General features: G+C 40.7%; 2 protein-coding genes across 7 annotated transcripts in view; both read left to right on the top strand.

The window, feature by feature from the left end:
• Nucleotides 1-1,782, top strand: part of jph3 (junctophilin 3) — a 72,765-nt gene extending 70,983 nt beyond the window's left edge. Inside the window, exon 6 of the mRNA XM_031310204.2 lies at nt 1,546-1,782. Within this exon, the coding sequence (XP_031166064.1) occupies nt 1,546-1,626 (81 nt within the window). The 3' untranslated portion in view covers nt 1,627-1,782. The remainder of the gene's footprint in view (nt 1-1,545) is intronic.
• A 3,603-nt stretch (nt 1,783-5,385) lies between these two features.
• zcchc14 (zinc finger, CCHC domain containing 14) overlaps nt 5,386-26,352 on the top strand; it is a 55,773-nt gene continuing 34,806 nt past the window's right edge. For 5 of the 6 annotated variants that reach the window (XM_031310161.2, XM_036002707.1, XM_031310166.2 and 2 more), the window contains exons 1-3: nt 5,386-6,826; nt 10,302-10,523; nt 24,775-24,979. In XM_031310161.2, the coding sequence (XP_031166021.1) occupies nt 6,332-6,826; nt 10,302-10,523; nt 24,775-24,979 (922 nt within the window). In that variant the 5' untranslated portion in view covers nt 5,386-6,331. The remainder of the gene's footprint in view (nt 6,827-10,301; nt 10,524-24,774; nt 24,980-26,352) is intronic. The other variant, XM_036002708.1, reaches the window with a different exon arrangement.

Raw genomic sequence — 26,352 nt, 5'->3', positions numbered from 1 at the left:
CTCTCAGGTGATGCTTGCTTAACCTAATTTGTTCTCTTTCTTTAAAGGTATACTATGCAGGATTTTCCTAAAAAAAACAAACGATTTTATTGATTTTATAAATGGTCCATTCGAGTCTATGATCTGAACTCTGTCCACGGCAATGGTCTATTATACAGAAATAGCAGACCGCAGAATGCCGGGATTGACCAATCAGAATCAAGTATCCAACCGAGCCGTGTAATAAAGACTTGAATAACCCTCTCAATCATCACTTAGGACCTAGTAGAAGTGTGTGGTGGAGTCTGTATATGCAGAGGCCCTCTGCCCGTAATTTCTCTTTTCTTTTTACATTTTGCTGTGTTAGGCGTGTTTCTAGGCATCACCCTTTGGGCTCAAAGCTACGAAAATATAGTGGACACAGCTAATATAGATATACTAGCTAATATAAAACACCAAGCAGGCAAAGCTTGTTTCCGAAACGAGAGAGAATCTGGGGTTTGCTATCACTTTTGTTAAAATCGGGGAGGAGGGGCCAAGTGTGAATGTTTACAAAAAGTAAGCAACAATTCCTGCATAGTATTTTTAAATGTATATCTGTGAAGCACTTTGTAACCCAGAGTGTATAAATAAAGTTTTTCTTTTTTTACTTACTTACAATACATGCTATTTCTAAGGCATATGGGCTAGACAAATAATCAGTATAGAGTATAGTCGAAAATGTAGGCTGATTTGTGAGCATACCCAATATTTCAAAAAAAAAGGTGAGTTTTCAACTAATATCGGAAGAGAACATCAACCACACTGTGACTGACATTAACTCATAAAAATCTACAAATTTCATCACACAGCAGCAAAAAGCCAGAATCAACATTTATTCAATACAGCAAGTATTGCAGAGAATGTTGCTGCTGTCGGGTGAAAACCTTGCATCTTCAAAATGTGAGAGCATTGTATTTAATTTGACACCCATGCATTTGAGTTCATCTGTATGTATTTTTGTTTTACAGTTGTATAAACCCCAGGGCTGTAGGATTTTCTGAACCAGTAAAAGAATCAAGTGACAGTTAACAGAATTCACCTGACAGCAGTGGGCCGATTGATGTGCATGCAGTTATGCAACGTCCAATGAGAGTGATGCTGAAAGTGTGAAATTATTTCAACACAACATATAGTCCTTTAAACACCAACAAGTTCATAGGAATAAACTGATAAAAAAAAGAAGAGAATCATCAACCTTTATGTTAAAAACAGTGGGTTGGTCCTTTAAATTGTGTTAATGCAAAGCACCTTACCACCTATACTAAACCACTGGTTGGTTTGGAGGTTTGTGTTCCCCTTTACTTTCTTTTCAATTAATACCCTTATACTACATATGACATATTATTATCATTATGACCAACTGTGGTAGTAAGAAATGTCTTGGCTGACTGCGTACATTTGTATGTATTAGCAGGTTCGATATACTGCCTGTATGGAAACGGCTTTGTCTGTGAGCTTTGAGTGTGTGTGTCCTGATTATTGACACTCTCCTCTTTTCTCTCTTTCTCTCTCTCTCCCACGCAGGCCTACAGCTCTTTCCTGGTTGTCATGGTGATTCTGCTCAACATTGGAGTGGCTGTTTTGTTTATCCACTTTTTTATTTAAAGACAGCACAGCTTTCAGAGTCAGCCTATCGCTACAACAACTATAAATTCATATGAGTATTACGACGAATCTGCTGCCCCTTTCGTTTTCCTGGCGGTTCCTGGACTGCAACCAGCTGAAAGAAGACAAGGTCCAAGGAGGGCTCCACCAATATTTGGGCTAAAGGTAGCTAAAGCCGGGCTAACCTAAGCTTGGTCCAGTCGTTTTGGAAGAGATGCGGAAGTGGACAAAAGAGGGGTAAACCAGTCCAGGTAACTGGACTACAGGGAGATAATATAGTCCAGAAACTGGACTTAAGTGAGCTTCAGTAGTTCACACATAGACTAAAATGGGCTGAACCGGTCTGATCCCCAGGCCATGTAGAGCTGCAGCTGGCATTACAGCGAGATGTCTGCTTCCACTGTCTGCAGGCCTGACTGACAAGACAGACTTTTTCATCTTCAAATCATAGTTTTCAACAGATTTGTAACTTATAATTTATTTATTAACATTTTCTCTCATGTACAATATGTTGATGGATATATTCTTTATTTTGTAACCCTCCGCCCCTCTTTATATAACTCCTGACTTTTGGTTCCTCCACCTGCCCGGATGTTGTTACTGATGGTTCAAGGTGTGTGTGTTCATGTGTGTGTGTGTGTGTGTGTGTGTGTGTGTGTGTGTGTCTATCTATGTAAGACTCAGGAGCTGGCGAGTGTGTGCTACCAGGATACATGGTTGATACTTCCCTGTCTACACACACACACTCATTGCTATTACCCCATCCCTCTCATTCATCCGTCCCCTTCTGATGTCTGTCTCCTCTCATTCTTCATCTTATGCTGGGAGTAAGAATGTGTGTGTGTGTGTGTGTGTGTGTGTGTGTGTGTGTGTGTGTGTGTGTTTGTTTGTTTGTGTGGGTGTGGGTGTGTATGCTTATGTGCATCTCTGCATACTGTATATGTATGTTTGCAGTGTGCCTACATTTTTTGTTTGCAGAATGTGAGCGTGTTTGCAACTGTATCAAGCAGGCATGTCTTGTCCACATTTGTGTGTATGTATGAATGCGCGTGTGTGTGGTCTCCAAGTAGCTCAGTGGCCTTTCACGCTGTTCGTGAACTTGACAAGAGCATTTCAAGAGGACACAGTCATCCACATCTAGCCTATAGTAGCATCAGCTGACAGCTGTGCTCTCTCCGTCTCTCCCTCCTACTCTCTCCCACCTCCGCACACACCAGTCAGAGAATGGAACTTCCTCCGTGTTGGTGGTAGTTCAAGACAGACTGTCCTTGGCAACGTGCTGCACCTACTGTACCCCCAGCAGAGGTATTTAGAGGAAATACTGCATTCACCGAAGCAAAGCCTGTACGTGTAACACCAGAAAAATGGCTTTAAAGTCAATATCAATTTAATAAATTAGTGTATCCCACTGCTTCTCTCAAAACATAACCTGAAGACGACATCATCTTTTATACTATACTTGCAAGAAGTCTGAAAAAGTTACTAGTCGCCACCTGCCTTGCTTTTGTAGTGCAAATTGATAAAAGTACAACAATGCATGCATATGTACTGTAATATCTTAGTTGTGCATTAAATCTGAAAGCAAGAAAAAGCTTCAGAAGCACATGTGACATGTTAGGTTTTGATAGGAGCAGTGTCTCGAGAGAAGCCATTTTGGTACTGATCATGAAGCTGGAATTAAACAGCAGAATCAAAATTTCTTTTGTGCACTGTTATTGATCTTCTCTGGGTTAAATGAAATTCCAAGCAACCTGAAAGGAACTTTTTGGAAGGCTTTTGGTGAAATGATGCAAGTCTGAGGTAGTGTAGTAGCAAGCAGGGGCCAGGATCGCGGCCAGGATTTACTGCCTCGTCTCCATTCCTCAGCTTCTCCTCCAACTATCCAAGACCCTCAGTTACAGACAAACAGACAGAAACACCAGTCACAATTTGTCTATTGTTCATAGTCGAAGGAAGACACTGGGTTTTTCTGTGTGTGTGTGTGCGTGTCTCAAAACCTGTGTTTGTTTGCATGTGTGCACATGAATGAATGCTCATCGGACTGTGTGAACATGTGTGTACATCCACCTCCCTCCACCAAGCTGGGATGGGATGGCTGAGCCTGTTGCCATCGGTAACAACTTCCAGGGGGCAGGGAGGTTCGCTGTTGTTTTTCTGTCCGACAGCGTTTCTCAAACTATGGACTGGAACTCAAACTCGACTGTAGGCTCATTTCTGGTGTTTCCCCACATTATTACAAGAGCACAGTCTAATGTGCCCGCACCCTGCGAGGCAGAACAATGTATTTTCATTTCATTTTGGTCCCAGACTAAAAAAAGGTTCAAGAAGCTCTGCTGTATGCCATCTGCCTGGTGATGGTGCCCTGCGTCACCCTGTTAGTCTGCAGCATGCTACAGCATGCCAAGCTACTCTCTCTCTCTATAGTTTGACTCTCTCTTTCTTTCTTTCTTTCTTTATGTTTCTGGGAATTACTCTGTTTTGTTTTTGAGTTATGTGGAGAAAATAATGAAAGTGTTTGAAAGAAAAATGACTCTTGGCTCTTGTGTTTTTAGTCTTTCTTTGTGTTGCTGCGTTGTGTTTTTAAAGTTTTGTGTGTCCGTGGATGTGTGTTAGGCAGCATCCCTGATGCAGAGAGGGAGGGGTATGGTTACTATAGCAACGTTAACCGAATTTTCCTTCGTCAGCAGAGGGGCAGGGCCTGTGTTCGGGGGCGGGGTTTATCTCTAGAGACCAATGTTCTCAAAGAGAAGTGAGGATAGAGGAAGGCTGTGTTGATAGAGAAGAGGAGAAACAAGAGAAGAACTACACAGAAGGGCAGATGAGGGAAAACAAGAGGCAATACATGTTATATCAAGTAGGCCTACATTCGTGTTTAATCAACATTTTAAAATTATTTTTGGTGTAATGTTTTCATCATCTGTGACTAGGCATGTCCAGGTGTCATGATGGATGCAACACCACATGTATCAGAAAGTGTGCTGCTGAATCAGGTTTCAACATGGACATCTGACGCCATCTTCTGGTCCTAGATAAGAATTACATAATAACAGCAACAGGGGGCCTCGCTTCGCTCTCTTCACATCGAATAGTGAACTATGAAGAAACTATTTAACTGTAAATATAATACGGATCATTGCTGCTGCTATGTAAAACATAAAGTATGTTGATCTATACAGTGGCTTTAGTGAATCACCAGCCGGACTGACAAGAAATTACACCACCACATCCAAGACTAGGCTATTTCTATAGGCAAATATTACCCTTTGATAGGCCTACTCATCGCTGTCACTTTATGATTGACTTTTCTTATTTATGCGCTATAAACTCTGATAATAACACTTCACTCCTTAAATATTGTGTCTTTATGTGTTTGTATTTGTAATAATCTTAAACGTTGTGGTACTTTCTAATAAGATTTCCTATGTTTTGTTAGCTTTGCTGTCATATCAAAAATACCTCTCTAAAAGTAGGCTAATAATAAACTAAAAATATTAACTAAGTTAGTAGTGAATATCGACCATAGCTTTCTTATTGGTGAGACTATCATATTAAATAGATTATATAGCATCAGTTTAACACGTATCTGGCACTTTAAAGCTTTAGTAATAAAGCTGAGATATGTATGAGCGCATGAGAAAAAGATGTGAAATAGCAGGACAGCAGATATCCCCCTGAGCCAATCACGAGAGAGGCCACGTGCATGCAGACGGGACTCCCAGCCAATCAAAGAAAAGATTTCTGTATGGTGGGCTGGTCTTGCTGCCAGAGTTGGGTTAATGTTATAAACAGCTGTTTTTTTCTCGATTTCAAGACTGACTCATGGCAGAATGCAGGGAGAGTAGAACAACATGTTGCACTCAATTCATTCATGGACGTTAGTGCGTGGATAAAACTTTTAGTAGCCTAACATTTGTGAGTTTTTTTTTTCTTCTCCAAAGTGGCGTTTGATGAGGTAATGTCTCGTAAACGTTATGTTATTTTTATAATGTTATTTCCAGTGGCAGTAGCAGCAGTAGCTTCGGGCCACACTCGTTTTGTTTTTAAACTTTAAGCTAGCATAGTCTTGCTATCTATCGGTTGGGACTTTTGTCGCTGGGCTTCGCACAAGTTGTGGAAAACCATGAGGACAGAGGAGCATCTACAGGAAGGGATTGTTGTGCCGTGCGGGACAGGAGAGCGGGGCGGCTCGGATAAAAAATGATAGAGCGTCTGCTTGAATGGGGCGGTCTGTTTTGATCCACTCTGCCATCCTGCAAGAAGTGTAGCTTGCAGTCAGGGGGGGGGCAGCGGTCCGACCGGCGTGGAGGGACACGGCGGAGGGACTCCTGGCTGCCGTGCTAAAACACAAACAAGACTGCTTTGGCTTCATGTGAGGAGACTTGGTGAGATTATGGTTCGATAAGGCCTGCTGTTCTTTGGCCGCCGGTTCGCCAACAAAGGAATAAACGTATGCTTCTTTGATTTCACTGCTGTGGTCGTATTGCGTGGATAAAAACATTGAGAGGGAGACAGCGTCAGAAAGTTGAGAAATTAGCTGTGACTTTACGGCCACTAGAGAGTAGCGCTGCTCACGCGCGCCTGCGCAATTACGCACGCACACATACACACGCACTCCCTTTGTTGTGAAGTTCACTCTCCGTTGAAAGTCTGACATTTTAATTCCCGTTATTGTCTGAACAAGTACAGTTTGAGTGAATGTGTGAGGATGGTGGAGAGCCGGAGTTGTGTCCAGAGGGAGGGGGTGTACCGCTGGTTCTCCAACCTCACGTCAGCCCAGAGAGCCGAGTTCCTGTGCGGCCTTCTGGACCTCTGCGTCCCCATCGAGCTCCGCTTCCTCGGCTCCTGCCTGGAGGACTTGGCCCGCAAGGACTACCACTCCCTCCGGGATGCGGAGATCAAAGCCAACAACCCCGCCGACCTATCTGGCCTCACCAACATCACGGACGAGGTGGTGCGCAGCAAGCTGCTGGTGTCCCTCGCCCTGCTCGGCTCGGACAACAGGGAGGCGGCGGTGGTCCTGTACCGGACCCTGACTCACATAGACACGGTGATCAACAACTACGGCTTGGCGCTGAACGACGGGAGGACCGAGGAGCAGTTTCTTTTACTATTCACCATGGCCTCTCACCACCCGGCCTTTAGCTTCCACCAGAAGCAGGCGCTGAGGCAGCAGCTGAGCCAGATCCACGACATCCTGCAGGTGAGAGGGATGCTTAAAGTGGAGAGCCACTAGAAAGTTCACAGGGTTATCAGCAGTAAGTAGGAGGGGCCCAGGCAGCTGTCAGACTGCAAAAAAATCATTTGAAATAATTGAACCCATATTCAGCAGGGGTGTAAATCACACGTTGTATTAGGATATATATTATACTGATTATTTGGACAACGATACAATATTTGCTGATATCACAAAGTGTGCACCGATTTGATTCAATTCAGAGGCCTGCAACCAATATGAGACGAATGAATCGCTATATCGTTACACCCCTAATATTCATTTTCAAGTCAAAAATGTGCTTGGTTGTGAAATAATTCGACTACTACTAAATAACATTCTTCAATGAAATAATTTTATTATACTAGTAGAGTGAAGTATAGAGCATAATTGAATCACTTGCCAAATTACATGTAGATGGATATTTCAAGAAACATGTTTTAGTAAGCCACATACTGTATATTAGGGGTTTATTTCTTGGGAATAAATGCCACTTTCTCAACAAGTAGATGATCTGACATGCAAAACTTGTCTTGTCTTAAATGCAAATTAACTTTAACTCTAATAATTAAAAAATGTAATTCTCCGCTCAGATGTCAACACATACTGTAAGTATATGGACACGGACTGTATAAGGTGATAAACGTCTAAAATGGTAAAAGTGACTTTTGATGTATATTCATGTGGGTACTCATGTCGCAGCTCCAAAAATGGTCCTGTATTTATTGGTGTGAATGGCATTAACAAAAAACAATAACTAGCGAAAGTTCTAATCAATGGATGACTGAGAACATGTGGTTACCCACAGTCTAGTCTTGCATTGCCAGACCTTCCTCCACAGCGCTGCGGAGGAGGGTCTGGCTAGTCGACTCCATACAGCATACCGGGATGGTTTATTGGCATTTCTTTAAACCAATCACAATCGTCTTGGGCGGCGCTAAGCTCCGCACTCAGCCACGGTGCCGCTGCGAAATAGCCTCAGGAAGGAGCTTCTTTTGGTGGAACATGTGTACGTTCAAAAGTTGTTTTAGTTGTGCAACAGAAAACTCAGATTGGACAGATAGTCTAGCTAGCTGATTTACCCTGCAGAGATATTAGGGGCAGTTAACCATAGTCCTCATAATTTATGAATCATAAATCTACCAGAGTTTAAAATTACAAAACAAAGAAAACAGAAGGTAACGGGACATCCGCAGAACGAGAGCAATCCCGGAAGTGGAACGTCATGAATATAGACTACCTGAACAAAAAGTGACATGAAAACTCATAAAGCAGGTGGGATGACAGCATGGTGAACATGCTGCAGGAGCAGAGTGTTATTCTGCTATGAATCCTCATCTCTCCCCTAAATTCAGTGCACTGGGCATTGTTAACCAGTGCTGGATGCTATGAGTTATCACCACGTCCGCCCATCCATCGGGGCCCTGGCCACATATAAGGTTTTCACCGACCCAGAAGAAAGGAAAAGTCATTGTAGCAGGTGAAACACAAACTAATTGCAGGCTTTACTGAGACCTGGCAGAGGAAATATGTTACAGATAAGTACAGCCCACTGACATGTTACCTAGACACCCAAATTACAGATGAGACGTAGTCAATGACAGGCTGCCTGTTAACACAACAGACCTCAGCCATGTTATTCAGTGGTGAACAAAGTAAATGACATGCTTGTAGGTGAAAGCTGACAGCCAGCAGGAGTTTATGATGTCGACCACAGCTCAGGTAAGTTTATAAATATATTTTTCGTTTGCAGATGACTTAGCTTAAAGAAGTATTTGCATTTTTGACATCTGTATAATTCCAAGGCTCTCACACCTGCATTTGTTTTAATGATATCAAGCTTTGTTGGATATATGCCTCTCTGGGGTCTAATTGATCCCAAACATAAGTTACTCTTCACCATGCAGGATAACATAGTGTACATTTCTGTGTTTGTGACAGAAATAGGTATGGCTAGGCAATGTATCGATATTATATCAATATCGACATATGAGAGTAGATATCGTCTTAAATTTTGGATATCGTCATATTGCAATATGACACACGTGTTGTCTTTTGCTGGTTTTAAAGGCTGCATTACAGTAAAGTGATGTAATTTTCTGAACATACCAGACTGTTCTAGCTGTTCTATTATTTGCCTTTACCCACTTAGTCATTACATCCATGTTATTGATGATTATTTATCAAAAATCTCATTGTGTAAATATTTTGTGAAAACGCCAATAGTCAACCCTACAATATCGCCGCAATATCAATGTATTTGGTCAGAAGTATCGTGATATTTGATTTTCTCCATATCGCCCAGCTCTACAAAAAAAACAACAAATATAAATGTATTCATGCACAACCCATGCAACATACAATATGTGAATATTTCCTTATTTGGTGTAATAACAATACTTTATGCTCAGTACCACCAACTCAAAACTTTTTTTGTAATCTTTTCTAAGGTTTGGATTGGATTGGATTGGAGTCAGAAGAAGAAGAAAATACATTATTATTATTTTTACACATGAACATAGCAGTGTGTTCTGTTGGACTTAATGAGAAAGTAAAGCCAATGTCTGTATACAAGTTAATGTGATGATGTTGGGAATTATGGAAATGAAGGGAACATAATTATTAAGTCAATTCAGTTGTTTTATTAAGCACATTTAAAACTGACAAATGCTAACCAAAATGCTTTACAGAGATGCTCTTCCTGATGACTAGAAATAATAGTTGTAGCTCATGGCGTAGCAGGACACTGCAGGACGTAGCAGGGCATAGCAGGGCGTAGCAGGGAACTGCAGGGCGTAGCAGGGTGTAGCAGGGCATAGCAGGGCATGATACGATATTATTGCGATTTTAAACATATTGCAATATTCTGCGATATATTGCAATTTATTACCTTTTTTCCAAATTCAAATTTTTCCCAATTTCAAATGATGTCCCCAAAAGGAAACATCTGTTTTATCTAAAAAGATACATTTCTCTGTTTGTTCATCTCACTTCTATTTTTAATGCTGCAAATTGGGATTGTCAAGCAGACAAACTGACCAACACATATACAATAGTAGATTGATACTTGGCGTCTGTGTATCGATACAGTAATGCCACGGAAAATAGCGCAATACTATGCTATATAGAGTTTTCCCCCCACCCCTGCAGTACTTGTGCTACACTGTGGGATTAAAGAATAGGCCTACAATAGTGTGAAAAATCAAAGATTGTGATTTTGCTTGTATTGGGATCCCAGTGCTCTCGGGCTTGGACCCCTAATAAATAATAATAATAATTCCCTTAACGTAAGTAAAGACATTGCACCATACATTGATGCAGAAAAGGCACAAACTGTTGCATAAAAATTCACCAGAATGCAGGAAATGGAAGTGTTTGACACTCAACATTTTACAGGCGAGGACACCTCAGTTATAATGTGTCCTCCCCAATGTTAAAACAAAACCTACGCCCTTGGTTGCAGGTGAGCAGGGGAGGAGGAGGAGAGGCCCAAGCCGCGGGCCCTGGAGGGGGTCGATCTGCCGCGTGTTATGCTCAGCCACATCACCACTATCACCATCAGAGTGTGTCCCTGCCTCTGGCCTCGCTGCCCCCCGCGGCCTGCTCGCTGCCCGATGCCAGCGCTGCCTACCTGCCTCTGTCTGCCTGCCAACCCTGCCACACACACTGCACCTGCTGGCACAAGGTAGGGAGCAACACATCCAGTCATCTACTTTTAACAATAGAGCAAGTTTCAATTCTTCAATAAATAAAACAAAATATGTATTGATTGATAGGTCGTCGGTGGTTCTGGTAGTTTTAAGGGCTTTTCACACGAGCAGCGATTATCGCGCAGTTGGACAGGCGACGCGACAAGTGGGCGCAATCCCGTGAAACTGTCGCATTCGTGCTCGTCACACACATATGTGCAAGAGTTGAATTGTGTTGAACTTTACCCTACGCGAGCAACGCGCAGGGGATTATTGCTTGTTTGTGAGTTCCCTAAAATATTACAATTATAACCGTTATAAACAGTTATCAGGACGTAGACTGCGGGGGCTTTTGCCTGTCAGAGCATCAGCACAAGACTGGATTTATTGGGTAACGTCTGTAAGTTAGATGCCAATTTAGCTAACTTTAGCTATCAACAATAACATTCCGTGGTTAGGAAAGACTAGGATTGCCACTATTTGTTATAAACCGACCTGTGATTAGGGATATATGATACCACAGTCAGCTATTCTCATTCAGTTGTACCGGCAGGGATACAGTAGTTGTTGAGGAGCGTAGTAGACCCCGCAGATCCACGCGACTACACAGGCGAAGTGTCGCTCCCTGTGTGAAAAGCCCTTTATCCTGCGTTTTTCATATTTTGTTGCTTGGGCTAACTGGCTGAAAGGCAGCTTATGTCTTCAGTTGAATTCCATTCCGGTAGAGAGTGCATGCAAAAGTGAGGTATATGCTGTATGAAAGTGCAGCTTTCATTGGAGTGAATGAACTGCCATGTTTCCTACATCGGATGTGTTAATACAATCTGAAAGCTTTCTGCAAGTTTTGAATTTGTGGCCAGTGTAGTACTTGACTTTCTATTCATGTATATGATAGCAATTTTAGCTGTTTTATATTGGAATTGAAACGGCATTATTCATTCATTTTGTTCATTTAATAAATGAACAAAATGTAGATAGAAAGCATTCATGTGAAACACTTAACGCGTGCCAGCCTAACTAGCATCAGCACAGGCTTTTGAAAGATAAAAAAAAATCAACTTTTGCAGAAACAATTTATTAGTAAAGATACACTTATATTTGTCAGTTATTACCCAGTATTCTGTTGTTTATGCAGGAAATGATGGTTTACAGCAGCTCATCAGTCCTGTGTAGGGTTGGGTACCAAAACCCGGTTCCACTATGCATACGGTAGTATTCGGACCGGATTAGAACGCAAATTCCGGTTCCTCATTTTGGTTCCGACTGTAATATTTTCCTTCTGTCGCTCTGGACAGCGGCAGACTCTTTTTTTCTTTCTCCCTTTTCTGCCGAGTGGTGCACGTGCCCGCTCGTGGTGTGAAGCGTGTGTCCGCGCTATTCTCCGACATGCACTCTACAATCACTGCTGATAGACGGCTTTATGACGTAAAAATATCACACTTTCTCTGTAGTCTACCGTTAGCTAGCTACCGTAAATGTAGGCTACTTTTAAAATGCCATATTTTCCCTCTGGGCTCACCAAAACGGACGTAAAAGCATATTAACCATTCACTGCCGTGATCACTAGTAAACATATTACACTTGCTCTGCTAGTTTATCGTTCAGGACAAGACCCTGTAGCCTGGTGGTGGGGGAGGCGGGGCAGCCTCCCCAAATTGTTTGCCCTTTCAAACTCATACCTGTGTGTACAGGCCTCTTGAACACCATCTGAGAGAGTTTTCTCCTGTGCAGGAGTCAGGAGAGTTGTCGTATCTTGCCAGAGAAGGCAAATATGGTCATTTTTCTGCAAAAGAACTGCTAAAGTTTGAAGCTGGTTGGCATACCAACTCAACAACATTTATTTTGTTGTTACTTGTTAATAGTGTAACTGTTATTTGTTAAATGATTGTAGTTATGTGTTAGGTGACTTAGGTTTACTTATTATATATTTAAGTACTTTAAAACTTTAATATATTGTTAAATTTAAATAATTTTCAATTTAAAAAAAACTCCATAAAAGAGCCTTTCTTTGATGTAATTTTTCAGTTTTTCAAGAATCGGTTTAGGAATCGGTTAGGAATCGGAATTGTTTTAAAAATACCGTTTCGGAATCGTAAAAATCCAAACGGTACCCAACCCTAGTCCTGTGTGCCTTTTCCTCCATTTTTTCTTTTCTTTTCTAGCAAAAATGGCGATTCATGTTTTCTTCTTGTAATGCATGATGTGCATATGTGGTTGTGTCACATTTTACAATATGGTCATTTACAATGATATGATGATTTATGAGATACATTAGTATTATGACTGAAATAGCGTTGGATTGATGCAGTCCTATAAATGGCTTCATCAACATTTTATTTATATTTATTATTTATACATCATCATTGCACAAATTGAGTAAATACCCACACCATCTGCCTCTGGCTGAAGATTTGAGATGCTGTGTGTTCACTTCATGTTACTATGCACCATCTAGACAACAATATGATTTCCTGAAGAAGCATATTTTCACTTTCAAATCACTACTGTGATGCTCCCCTGTGATTGACTTAGCTGTTTTAGAGCGAGACCAGTGATGTGACTGGCTCAGAGCATATTATTTATATTCCACCTCAACCAGCACTTTATGCTGCTGCACATAGATACATGAGTCATTTTGGCCAATCACTCAGTATGATTCAACGACAAGCTGCTGATGATTAGCTTTCATCCCAACTACATGTGTTAGCAAGTTATGTAGACTACAAGATAATGTAAGCTGACTGGTTATCATAGATAAGTAGCTAAAAGGGCTGGGACGGTACGCTTTTGTCCCGATTGGATTATTTCGTGATACATGGGTGCCGATTCGATTTGTATTGCGATTTTCACTTATTGCGATTCTAGAAGTATTGCGATTCAATAGTATTGAGTATTGCGATTTTCTTTTACTTCTTTAACTAAAACAAAAGTTGAATAATACACTTCTAGAGACAATACATCATGAGACATTTGTAAAAACTAAGTGTTTTCTGAAAAGAATGCACATCACATGTCAGTCAGTCAGTCTGACCTTTATTTCATTTGTAAAGAAGTACATAACGTGTATTTTCTGCATTTTCTGCTTTCAGTCTGTTGGAAAACAGATATGATGTAGCCGCCGTCGGCGGTACCCTATAACCAGTAAATATTTAGGTGAATCATTGGTAAAATCAATGCATACAAAATATTGATTCTTGGGAAAATAATCGATTTTAAAAATTGGCCCACCCCTATAACTAATGTCCTTAACTTGGGGCTAAATATGTAAAAGCCCCATCCGGTCAACTACTAAGTTATTCTTCTCTATTACAAAAAAGAGTAACTTTTTGTTTGCTAGAGTTTTGCCAGTATAGAGCTAACGCATAAGTTGTTTTGAGTTGCGATCATAAAAGCTTTAATGAACTGGCTCCAGATTGAACAGCTGTTGCATCATACGAATTAGAGAAGCAAACAAGAAATCCAAGGTAAACATATATGTGATAGCCATATTACTTTATTATCAGGAAAATAAGGATTTACTTTTGACACTAACTTCTCCCATGCTAAATGTGTAACTGAGACAGTGAAACAGTTCACTTTGGCTTATCCCAGCTCAGTTTGCTTTGGTTTGCTACGTAGATATAACATATGTATTAAAATAAATAAATACACTTATTAAATATAAAAAAAATATTTCTATGGTTTGCTATGTCATACATAAAACACAAACTGTATACTTAAACCCTTATAAGCTGTGAGCTGTATCTGTGAATGTGTGTGTATGAAAGGTGTCAAAGAACATGTGGGAATACAAACAAAACAGTAACATGTATTAGGTTTTCATAACTTTGAAGATCATATTTCCCCTATGTAGAGGGAATCCCTTGACTTTTCAGCTTTTATGACCAGTCTAAAGACTAATCTTAAAGGTCCGACATCATGCTCATTTTCATGTTCATACAGTACATGTATTTTGGGTTTCTACTAGAACATGTTCACATGCTTTAATGTTAAAAAAAACAGTTTATTTTTCTCATCCTGTCTGTCTAAATATACATTTTATCTTTCCACTCCTGAAAAAGCCCAGTCTGCTCTGATTGGTCAGTGTTTCCGGGTCTTTTGCAACTGTGCTCTGTGAGTCTCTGCACCGTCATTGCACCCGGGGAATGACTGTAACAACATAGTAGTGGCACTTTCTACATCTATCTATATATATATATATATATATAATTATTTACACATTAATGTTAGGCTTACTGGCCTGTAAGGTAGCCACTGAGGTAGCCATCCACAAATACAGTTAAGCTTAAGGATTCACTGTGCCACATGCATGTTTAACATTAAAACATGGTGTATAAATATGTCAATAATGTTTTGTTTTAATAGCTTAGTATTGTTTGCACCATAAAAGGTCATTGTAGGCCCAGTTTAGTATGCAACTCAATTTTATACAACATGTAGTAGGGGGTCCCTGCTCGGTCTGTCTTTCAGTTAGCGGTCCTTGGCCTAAAAAACTTTAAAGACCCATGAACTAGTGGAGCTGCACATGGAGTTTGAACCATCAACCTTCTTTCTGCTGATGAGCCAAACCCTGTTATTCATGTTTTGAAATGTACTCCACTTGTAAACAAATACAACCAGTGGTCACCCATAAAATATTCAAATATTGATGATAAAAGAGAACAGGACGGAAAAAAAGTTTCCAGCTAAATGTGGTCCCTCTGCCTGGATGTGTTGTAATGAAAGGTGGAGACCATAGAGTGAGGGAGAGGTGGGGTTTTCCAAATGATGCAAGGAGCTGAGTGGCTCATTAACCATCTGTTCCAGTAACATCTGGGATCATATTGCAGAGAGGTTACTGATTAGGGATTATTAAGACACGAATCAGGACTCAGAGAAACGTGGAAGTGATACTCTATCAATGCGAGCGAGGTTAAGAGATATGGGAAAAGAAAGAAGCATAACGTTGGGTATTTAGTTCCTCTCTTTCACACAGACGTAGACCTACAGTACACACAGAAGCATGCAGCCACACTGTTTAAACATGTGTGAGCAGTGAAGGGAAAGTACCCAGCTCAGAGAGGAGCGTTTGTATTTAGTGTTTTGTTGCCCTTGGCTCTTGCTTAGTGCAGGTCAGCACATTTCTCTATGCTGAAATCAACCCTCTGTGGTGTGTGTGTGTGTGCGTGTCTGTGAGCGTGTGCATGTGTGTGTGTCTCCAGTGAATCCCCAGGAAGTTATAAATGCTCTCACTCTCTCTCTCTCTCTCTCTGTGGCTCTCTTTCCTTCCCTCAGTGCTCTGAAGGGTTCGACAGGGTTTCATTGTAAGCCAGAGCAGTCGCTTACATGATCTACAGTAGAGCAGCTTTTAGCCATGCCTACTGTCACCTACTGTTGATATATATATGTGACACAATAGTTTTCACTCAAGGCTGTAACAGTGTGTATCTCTACTGTAGCAGGGTTTACATTGGCCAAAATGGAGAAAGGCAATCAAGTGTATCTGTGTTTCCGGATAGATTTTTCCTTATATTTGTCCATAACTTCTAATAGTAAGGCTCTTTAAAGCTACTCTAATCAATATTTTTATATTAACAACGGATTGAATGATTTTGTATAATGTCTAAGGGGTTATTCGTAGCATCTTTTAGCATATTGTTTTGGTTTTATGTCCCGCTTTACTTTTCTCCTCAGAGTTATTTGCCGATGCAGCCGACAGCTTTTGTTTAAATGAAAAAAAAGCTTTCGTAAACCCACTGTGCTCCACCTGCCCAGCACCAAATGGCACACAGACAAACTTTCTGGTAAACATAGTGAAGTATTTAGCACAGATCTTTGAGTCCTGGACTTTTTCGGGTGTTCAGGAACACAGTTAATGTACGGTACAAATTCATTCTAATGTTTCTGTGTCAAGCCCTGAGAAAGAGCACTGGGCTTTGAAGCCAATTTGACAAAGTGGCCTAACCGTGGAATTACAACTTCGGGGTCCATCAAGTGATGCCATGTGGCCCAAAAATACTTTTTCACATAGACTTACATGGCGGAAGAGACGTCTGTAAATCAGTTGATACATTTTTTTTAGCGTCACAACCCCCGTGAAATAACTCATTTCACTATCATTATTTGATCTATTCGGTACGGTAACATTTGGAAAGTCTAGAAGAGAGCCCCACGATTCAGTTATTTATTCCCTATGCAAGTAAGCAAATGTCTAAACCCGAAGTTTACCGGTTTCTAGTGCGCCTGCTCTATGTGTCCCTTAGTGCTGAAGATCCAGGCAAATTTATGCGTGGCAGTTTAACTTTTTTGACTTCTCGCGCCACTGAGCAACTTTCAAAGGAACGAACGGGGCCCTGCCTCCAACACTGTATCCAGTTCACTTTATGCATTCATTACATTTCATTTACCTGACGCTTTTAAGCGACTTTCAATATGTGCATTCAACCATGAAGGTACAAACTCGGAACAGCAAGAATCACATAAAAGAAGTGCATTACCTTCAAGTAAGCCAAACTACAAAGTGCCACATGTACTGTAAGTGCAACATATAAGTTTAATTATCTTATAACCATTATCTTCTTAGCCAAGGTGCAGTCAGAAGAGTGTTTTTTGTTTGTTTTTAGCCTGCGGCGGAAGATGTGTAGACTTTCAGCTGTCCTGATGTCACTGGGGAACTCGTTCCACCATCCATGATGTGTGTAAATAGGCAATTGTTTGCTAACGTGTGTACTACAACCAATTTATAAGGTGACCCCCAAGTGGTCAAAACAACCAGTTAATGCAGTTTTAAGTAAAAGTAGCAATACCAGAATGTCGATTAAATAAGTCCTGCCTGCGAGATTTTGATTTGAAAGTACAACCTCTTTTTATTATTATTATTCTTATTATTAATAATGATGCATTAAAGCAAGACTCATCTTAAAACCACTATGTGCACTGAATTGAGCAAGGGTGCATTTTGTTTTATTGCTTCTGAATTGTAAATTTTATTTGTAAGATAAAACGTGTTATTTCTTCTTCTAAAAGTGACTTTTTTAACATCTAAGCAGTATTTTAATGTTGTAGCTCACGATGCAGCAGATTTTTTAACTACTCTATGTACTATTAGCTATTAGTTTATTGCATAATGTTTTATAAACTCATATGTTTTGTATGTAAGGGTTAGTAATCTACAAAGCAATACAGCTGTAAGATAAATGTAGTAGAATAAATATAAGTAAGTATAATTGAGTAAATGTATAAAGTAACACGATACATAAATAAAGTACCTTAAAATTGTATTTAAGTACATTTGAGTAAATGTACTTAGTTACTTTCCGTCACTGCGCATAAGGCAGACCAGCCACTGCAGTCTGTTCTTCCTCCAGGATTTGAAGTCACCTTGAATGAGTTGATTTTAACACGAAGCAGCTGGATGCCGAGTCACTCCAGAGGAAAAAGAGTTGAATTTGATTTTCTCCAGCAGGATCTCGCAACAGTGCAGCGGTACAGTATAAACAACACATACAGTACACCGGCCACATCGGTTGGGCCTGAACAAACCTGCATAATCACCCTATCATATGAGTGCTTTATATATCTATAAAAGCAGTGCCAGTGTCAGAATTAACAGCAGAGTGAAGCTGACTTTTGTAAGAGAGGGAGGAGGAGTTGCTGTGTTTTATAGTTTTTAAGTTTTTTTTTTTTATTGTACACATGCTGTCCACTTATCTGACACGTTTCTTAATTTCATTCCCACACTCTGTTTTTCTGCTTCTTCCTTGTAATCCTTCCCGCAGATTCATGTTGCTCTTGTGAGTGTTTTTACTTCATGTACATGCAGTATGACAGAGTCAGACCCTCCTTCCCCTCTCTAACAGTCAGCAGACTGAGAGCAGAGAGTTGGCTGGTTGGGCAAGTAACATGCGGATGTGGCAGTAGTACACTTAATTGTTTTCAGATCCATCGGCCCATGCTGTGCGTGTGTGTGTGATTGCAGGCAATAGCACATGTTGGGTTTTCCCCATGTATCGTGAAAGATTGAAATCAGGACAAAAGCATGTTGTCCCATCCCTATTAATTAGCTACTTATCTATGATAACCTGTAAGCTTACATTATCTTACAGTCATAACTTGCTAACACATATAGTTGTCATCTCGCACACTTATGACTCTTTTTATTTTTCATGAATCAGCATTTCGATAGGGGTTTCCTGTTGAACTTTATGACAAGTATTAACCTTTATTTAAATTTGTTTAGATACAAACATACTGCATCTACAAACAGGATGTTTTAAACATAGCAATGTATTCCAATAAGTAGAGTAACTTAAAATGATTACTGGGACTGGGCTATTCAGCCTGTGTTCCATACATTATACAGAGCATACTGTCCACTACATTGTAAGATACAGTAAATGTCTGATTAGGCCTTGACCCTTTCTTCCCTTTCATAAAATCCCATTTAAATGATGAACTTAAGAGATACTATATGTTGCTCACATAAATCCAGTTTCTTTGAATTTCCTGTTTTGTTTGCATCTAATAGATAATCTGCAATTAAACATATAAACAGTGCATTATCATGACAAATTGTTTACAGTATTGGCTTTGAGTTGGAGTAATATTCCTGTGGGTTCTTGGGATTTGTGGCACAGGATTGCAATGTTAAAGATCCAATGTGTAGGAATTTCTCCCATCTAGCGTTGAGATCATATATCGCAATCAACTCTCTCGCACCACGCAGTTCAAAGTACGTATTACAGCTATGGCAGCCTTCACGACTCCTGTTATGAAATTTGGATTTTGAATACGTGTGGTCCTTCATGTTTCCTTCAAACTTGCCGGGGCCGGGAAGCTATGATACCCATTAGCAGCACCTGTGAGTTTATCATGTGACAGCGAAAACGCGAAAGGCGGAGCAGTATATCCTGTATGTCCCTTACCGGCTAACGTATTTCAAGATGGTGCATGAATATTGAGCGTCTACCCCAGTTCATGCAAATGTAAAATTTCAAGCCAATAGGAATACTTGGAATTGATGGTGGTGGTTTGTGAACAGGCAACACAGATTTTGATAATGAACAACTAAACACGTTACACACTGGACCTTTAATGTTTTGCTTTCAGTAAACAATTAATGAACAATAGACTGTGTTACAAAAATCAGTGGAAATTATACAAACTTTTTTTTTTCCATTTGTTCTCTTAGACCTTCTTTAATTGATTTGTTGGTCACTTGAAACGGGCAGCACAACAGGCTATAAACACAACACATATAGACCTCAACAGTCCCGCCCACAGCCGACTCCGGAAGTAAAAATCCCATTGATTTTCTCCATAAGGATTTAGAATAATGTCTAAACCATCCAAGGTAGACTGACCCCAAGCAACGTGGTTGTGAAACAAAGGTTTATGCTCCTGTAGAAGCTAGAAGTCCGTATGAAATCAACCTTGTTTTAAAAAAGAAAAGAAAAACTACACTACCCACAATCCTAAGCGTAACAGCAACGTCTCTGATTGGTCCAACTCGCTGTTACCATAGAAACGTTTACCGTACCTGTGAAACCGCGAACGGCTAGAGCGAGCTGTCTTTCTCTATCACTCTGGCTTCTTCCATTGAAGTCTATGAAAGTTTCTGTACACAGTTTTGAACCTTTGCCTTTTTTGCTGTTTTCAAAATGTTTTTTTGCGCCGAATCTAATGTGTTATGCTCACTATTCATCTCGTAGCTGGTTGGCTTGGTTCCAGACTTAAAACTCTATATATAAACAATTTTCGAAACGTCAATGAAACAATTGAATGGGGAAAAACACTTCCGGAGACAGACCCGAAAAAAGTGGGCGGTCACTGTTGAGCTCTATAGGCGGACTATGCGGATACATAGGGCCCTCGCAGCCACTAGGGGGCCCCAAACTGCAATTGACCCTTCGCTAAGCCACGCCCGAAAACCGCCACAGGCCAATCGTGGCTTAGCAACCGTAACTAGGCGCGGGAGGTCTGTCAAGCTTTCGAGCGAGGGAAACACCGTACGCCGGAGCCTAGTGCAAATCCGATACCTGGTATCCTAAAAGTTTGGACGGGGTGGTGGAATTTCCCCCTTCCGAAACCTAAAACCCACGGGGAGAAAGGCTGGGCGTGGATCAAGCAGTGTGGGAGGCCCCATTCACAACTAGCTAAATGTCGACAGTATTAACAAAAACACATACGTTTGCTCCAAGGCAAGAACACGCTAATGTTAGTTAGCTACCACAGCATTGCTTGGAAATAATGACAGTTCTGTGTTCAAAATGCATATATTTGAACGTAAAATAAAGACAATTCCGGCGCAAAATGAACCTAGGGGTTAAATAACAGATGTGTAACCACTCTGTCGCCACTCTCTGGGACATGTTTTCAAGCTAACGCGGACTGCTGATACGCTAGTATTTGGGGCACAGGAAAAGTAAAAACAAATCGCTATTTATACCACTAAAAAGGCTCAAAATATCACCACACTATCCCTAAATGTTAACCGAACCATTGAGCACTTTATAAGTGTACAGACAGTTTATTAAAAAGATCGCGTTCTCGTATACAGCCGGCCGCCGTCTTGGGAGCTACTGTCTTTCTGTCCCGAATACTAGCGTTGTAAGCTAATCAGTGGTCCGCGCTAGCTTGTTCCAAGCTCCAAACACATTTGATTAGCATGAAAACATATCCCAGAGAGCGATCGAGTGGGTACATCTGTTATTAACCCATCCTTAAGATGATTAAAGGCAAGACGGAGGCTCACTGACATACTTTAAAATATATTTCAGCATTTGTTAATCGCTAAAAATATAAGCAGGAGAATGTTATCATTGCAAAGTGTTCAAGCTAATGTCTTGTGTTTATTCCACAAGATTTATGGATAAGCTGTTTGATTTATAATTATTAGATTATTTTCAAATGTCACTTACCCTGCTGTGCATGAACATAGCTGTTCCTCAGTTTGTGTGTTTCCCATTTGAATGGTCAGCGTATGAGGCGGCTCACATTATTGCATGACCTATAGGCTTTAGCTTCAATTTTGATGAAATTATTCTCTCATCGGTTGTGACGGCTGCCGTTTTTGTTTTTTTTATACGTCTGTCGTCGGGATGACAGACAGCCTCACATCATGTCAGTAGCGGTTAGCTAGTAATGGCACTCAAACGGACATATCCCTCTTGGGCAGAAAAGGGAAGAAAACTGAGGAAGAAAAATGTTCAGAGGATGAAGGTAAGTAAGGCATTTGTTCATGATGAAATTTAACTTGTGGGGTGGAGGGGGTGGCTGTAATGCTAGCCAAATGCTGAGCAAGTTTGCTACTTTTCCCTGCTGGCTATCTCAGCTAGCCTCAGCTAAATATATAATTTAGCTTGCTCAGCTAGCCAGCTAGCTGGCTAGGATTGCTAATAAACACAGCTTTATACAGTGTTTACGTTATGAAAGGGCTTAAAATAAAATAGTCATGTGAATATACTGGGCTGTTGGACTTATGGACTGAAGTGACATCCGTTTGAGATTATAGAAGGCTGCAGACCACTTTGGTGGCAGCTCGGTAACATTACACTTACTTAGGGAAGGAGGGTGCGTTGTTGGGCAAATATCGTAGCCGGTGGGTGTCGCTTCTCAGTCATCTCTTTTGCTGTTAAAATATTTTCCACAGTAACAATACTTTAGTGTGTTGTCATTTTATAGGCCTATGTGCTTTAGAAATAAAATGGATCACTGTTTTAAGAAAGATTTCCTATTAATATTTGTTTATGATCAATTTTGCTTGGTAAACTAAAGAGCTTTGTCTTTGCAGGTGCCATTCTCAAATACTTTGTGGCTTCAGACCAAGCACAGCCAGCGGGTTGTTTATCAACTCCTGACCAAGAACAGCAGGTGCAATCTGTTTCAACGCCTCCATATTTCATAGGTCATATTTTCGTTTTCTGTCGGTCTTGTGAAATGGCCTAAAACATTAGACTGTGATTACAGTCCACGATCACAGAAACAGAATGGTCCTGCAGTATTTTATTTTACTTTTTCTTCTAAGTAAAAACCCTTATTTATTTTCTGTCCATTTTGGGCAATGGCCCAGTCTTTTCATTTTCATGTTCAAGTAGCTTTCTTTGTTCTAAATGTTTTTTTGTTTTTTTTAAATAAACCTGTTTGAGGAAAATCCTGCATCTGTTGCATTTATTGGTGTAGAGGAGCCTCATTGTTAACTTTTTTTTATTATAATTTTCTGTAGGTATAAATTGCTTGGGTCAACTTGAGATTTGAATTTGAGAGAGGTTTATACGAATCTAGCCTGTTTTCCTCCTAAAGTGTTACAGATCAATGCATCTCAACAGATCATTTTAAAGGTTTGAATCCCTCCCATCGTAGTTTGACAAAATACGGGCCCCCAAACAGCATCTTGCATAGGACCCGCCCAAAGCTGGAAACGGCCCTGCAACAGACACATAGCAACATTAACATTCATTTGGAGCTGTGTTTACATCCATCTGATAAATGTAAGTCCACTATTCACTCTAGCTCTGTATTTAATCTCTACCAATTCCTAAGGGAAATATCTGGTTCTTCAGCTGCTAAATGCTGCACTATGTTCATCAGCTAGTCGCTAATGGTCTCTGCAGTGTTGGGTGATAATTCTCTGTGGGTTTGCCACTATGCGCGTCCCCTTTCCCATTATACACAACCATTAAATTTGTTATTAATATAAAAAATATTGATTAGAACAGCTTTAAAAAGCCTTACTAATAAATACCTTAAAAGAAAAAGCCATCCTTATACAGACACACTTAACATTGTTGCCTGTCTCCATTTTGTTGTTGCATGGTATGTTTTACTTACTCTATGGACATTAGAAAGGTTTGGCGGGGGATCTGGGATCAGTTTCCGAGGTGTTGTTGAGCAAAGCATGTTAGTCCCAATTTTAATCAGAGCAGCAGTTCGTCCAACAAAATTCTTTATCCCTACAACTGCTCCTCGAGGGCGTTGGTATAAATAAGAATGCCCTCTCAGTCGACGAGCCTGGTTAAATATTGGTTTGCTTGTGCTGCCAGATCTTTCTCCTCACTTTGTCTTAGCACTGTGCCAGCCCTGGAAAGAGTGTTGCTTAATGTGTGAGTTTGTTCAAGTAATGACAGCACAGCTTCATCATTGCATACATATATATGGTTGTAGAATGTTGCCTTGTGTGTATTTTTGTGTCAATGTAGGACTGTGAGGGCAACTTGTTGACAGAAGGGGGAAACTGTGTGGGACTGTTTCCATCTGGTCAGATTGGAGCGAATGCAGAATTCACTATTATGCTTTACTGCACTTGACCCATCTGCAAGCAAAGACATATCAACTTGAGGTCACTGCTATATTGTTACTGCACATGCTCCAGTGTGCAAACAAGCTGTTCTTGAGGCTAAGGAGTTAATGCTGTCCTTAACTGTATCTAGTAGGGCTGCACAGGATTTCACTGCACTTCCGGGATTGCTCTCCTTCTGCCGGCAATTCACTCTTTTTGGATGTCTGTTTTCGGATGTCCCGTTACCTTCCGCTTTATTTGTGTTGTAATTTTAAACTCCAGTCAATTTATGAGGACTATGGTTAACTGCTCCTCAGATCTCTGCACGGGTAAATCGAGACAGCTAGCTAGACTATCTGTCCAATCCGAGTTTTCTGTTGCACGACTAAAACAACCTTTGAACGTACACATGTTCCACCGAAACAAGTTAAGCTATTTTGCAGCGGCACCATGGCTCCGCTCGGCGCTTAGCGCCGCCCATGACGATTGTGATTGGTTTAAAGAAATGCCAATAAACCAGAGCACGTTTTTTTCCCCATCCCGGAATGCTGTGTGGACTAGCCGGACCCTCCTCTGCATACCTGTGGAGGAATATCTAGCAATGTGAAACTATCGCGATATCAACTAGCGCAATAAACACATTGTGAAAGGCTGCGACATATCTTCAAAAGATCAGTAGAACACTGAACTTTAAAATGCAACTGTCATTCTTTTGTAGTGGTGCCTTTTTATATTCAATTCAATGTTCAATTTGATTAATAAAAGAATGTTGGAAATGATTTCCTTTCATTTGTTTCAAATTCAACAAGCAATTTGTTGTATTTTAGCAGAACACTGAAAGCAGCAGAAAGGCAGAACTAAGTACACGGCGTTATCGCATATCACATATTTTCCTCATATGGTGCAGCCCTACTATCTAGTTATCCCTGACCCCTGAGCTCTGTGGTTTTAACCTCTCTTTTACTGGATGATCTCTCACCCCTGCACTCCAGGGCCAGACCAAAGAGGCCGGAGCAGGCTCAGGGCTCACCATGGGACGACGAGACCAAGCTGTCAGCCAGGAGCTTCCCCCTCCTCAGCCGGACCTCCCTCCCCCTCCCCCTCCCACCCCTCCACCACCGCCACCTCCTCTACCTGCTGGACAGGGCCAGGACGCAGCAGCACCGACCAATAACCACCAGGGGAAAGCAGGAAAAGGTGAAGCAGCCATACAGAAGCTGTTGTGTTTTTGTAAATGGTAGTGTCACTCCCAGAAAAACACTTATGATGATCCTGTGCTATTTACAGTACATATGTGCCTCTGTGATGGAAATATTCTCTACTGCGCTGTTGTATTCTGTTACTTTCTACTTTTCTTCATTTCACTGCAGGGGCGTAGCACAAAATTCTGGGCCTCGTAGAAAGGCATTCTCTATCGGCCCCTTCCTGCATCCACAGCTATTCATTCTAGCATCTTTTTGTGCCCTCCTCAGTCCCATTTCCAGCCCCAGTCCGAAACCCCTGTCTCATTGTCTCTCTGTCTGACTTACTTCTACTCCCAGTTAAGCCCAGTTGAACAAGATGTGGCATGCTGGCACATCTGCAGTCTACAATTAAGCTTAAAGAATGCTGCCCTAAGGCTAAGGTGTGTGTGTGTGTGTGTGTGTGTATGTTCAGGGTAATGCATCAGTTCAATCATCAACAAGTATTTTTTTCCAAGTATGATAAATCAGGCTATTATCATGCATTCTACAGAACATTCCCATATGAAATTAATTAAACATACATTTTTCCATTTGTAATTATATTATTTTAATCAGATATTGAGCAGAGAAGTTTTAAGTTTAAGTTTTTCTGTCCATGTGACAAATGTAAGTCTGAATTTCACTCTCCTTTTCTGCTCTCCACCAACTCCTTAGAGAAATGGATCTAGCTGCTGAATGCAAGTCTGTAGCTTGTAGTTGGTTTATCCCAGTTTGTTACTAAAAGTAGCTTCCTGTTGCTACTGGAAACAAGGTTGAATCAATTTAAGTGGGGTTATGGTTTATTAAATGTGCTGTAAAATCAAAACAACGAGCTAAAAGAGGCAGAGTTGGGTGATAATTCTCTGTGGGTTCATAACTTTGAGCGAAGCATATTACACACTGATTCACTGTCAATATAAATATATTAATCAATGGAAAACAGTTTTATCTTAGTCATAATTATCTAGTGTCTTTTTTGCAATTTTGCGATGCAAATGTATTATGTTATAGACCCAATCACAATGTTTGTTTACAATAACCTCTGGGTAGAAAACCTGTACAAACGGGGACGACGAACAACTGGATATACTCTCATCTCATTCATCTAAAATGCATGTTTGATGCTTTCACATGTCAACACTTTCCCTAACATTAGGTTGGAGAGCTAATTTACCTGTTGGGCCACACAGACTAGAGAAAATTACACCACCCTAACTAGCAGTCAGTCCGACCGGCGGTGAGATGTTTCTGTTCGTAACGCTAGATTGGGAAACGTTAAACTGTTGGAAACGTTACAGTTAAAGCTGAAAATAACGACAGAAATAAAGAAGTTTGCCAATTTCACAT

The sequence above is a fragment of the Sander lucioperca genome, chromosome 7, assembly GCF_008315115.2.
Source record: "Sander lucioperca isolate FBNREF2018 chromosome 7, SLUC_FBN_1.2, whole genome shotgun sequence".
Lineage (NCBI taxonomy): Eukaryota > Metazoa > Chordata > Actinopteri > Perciformes > Percidae > Sander > Sander lucioperca.
This window is presented reverse-complemented; position numbering and strand designations above follow the sequence as displayed.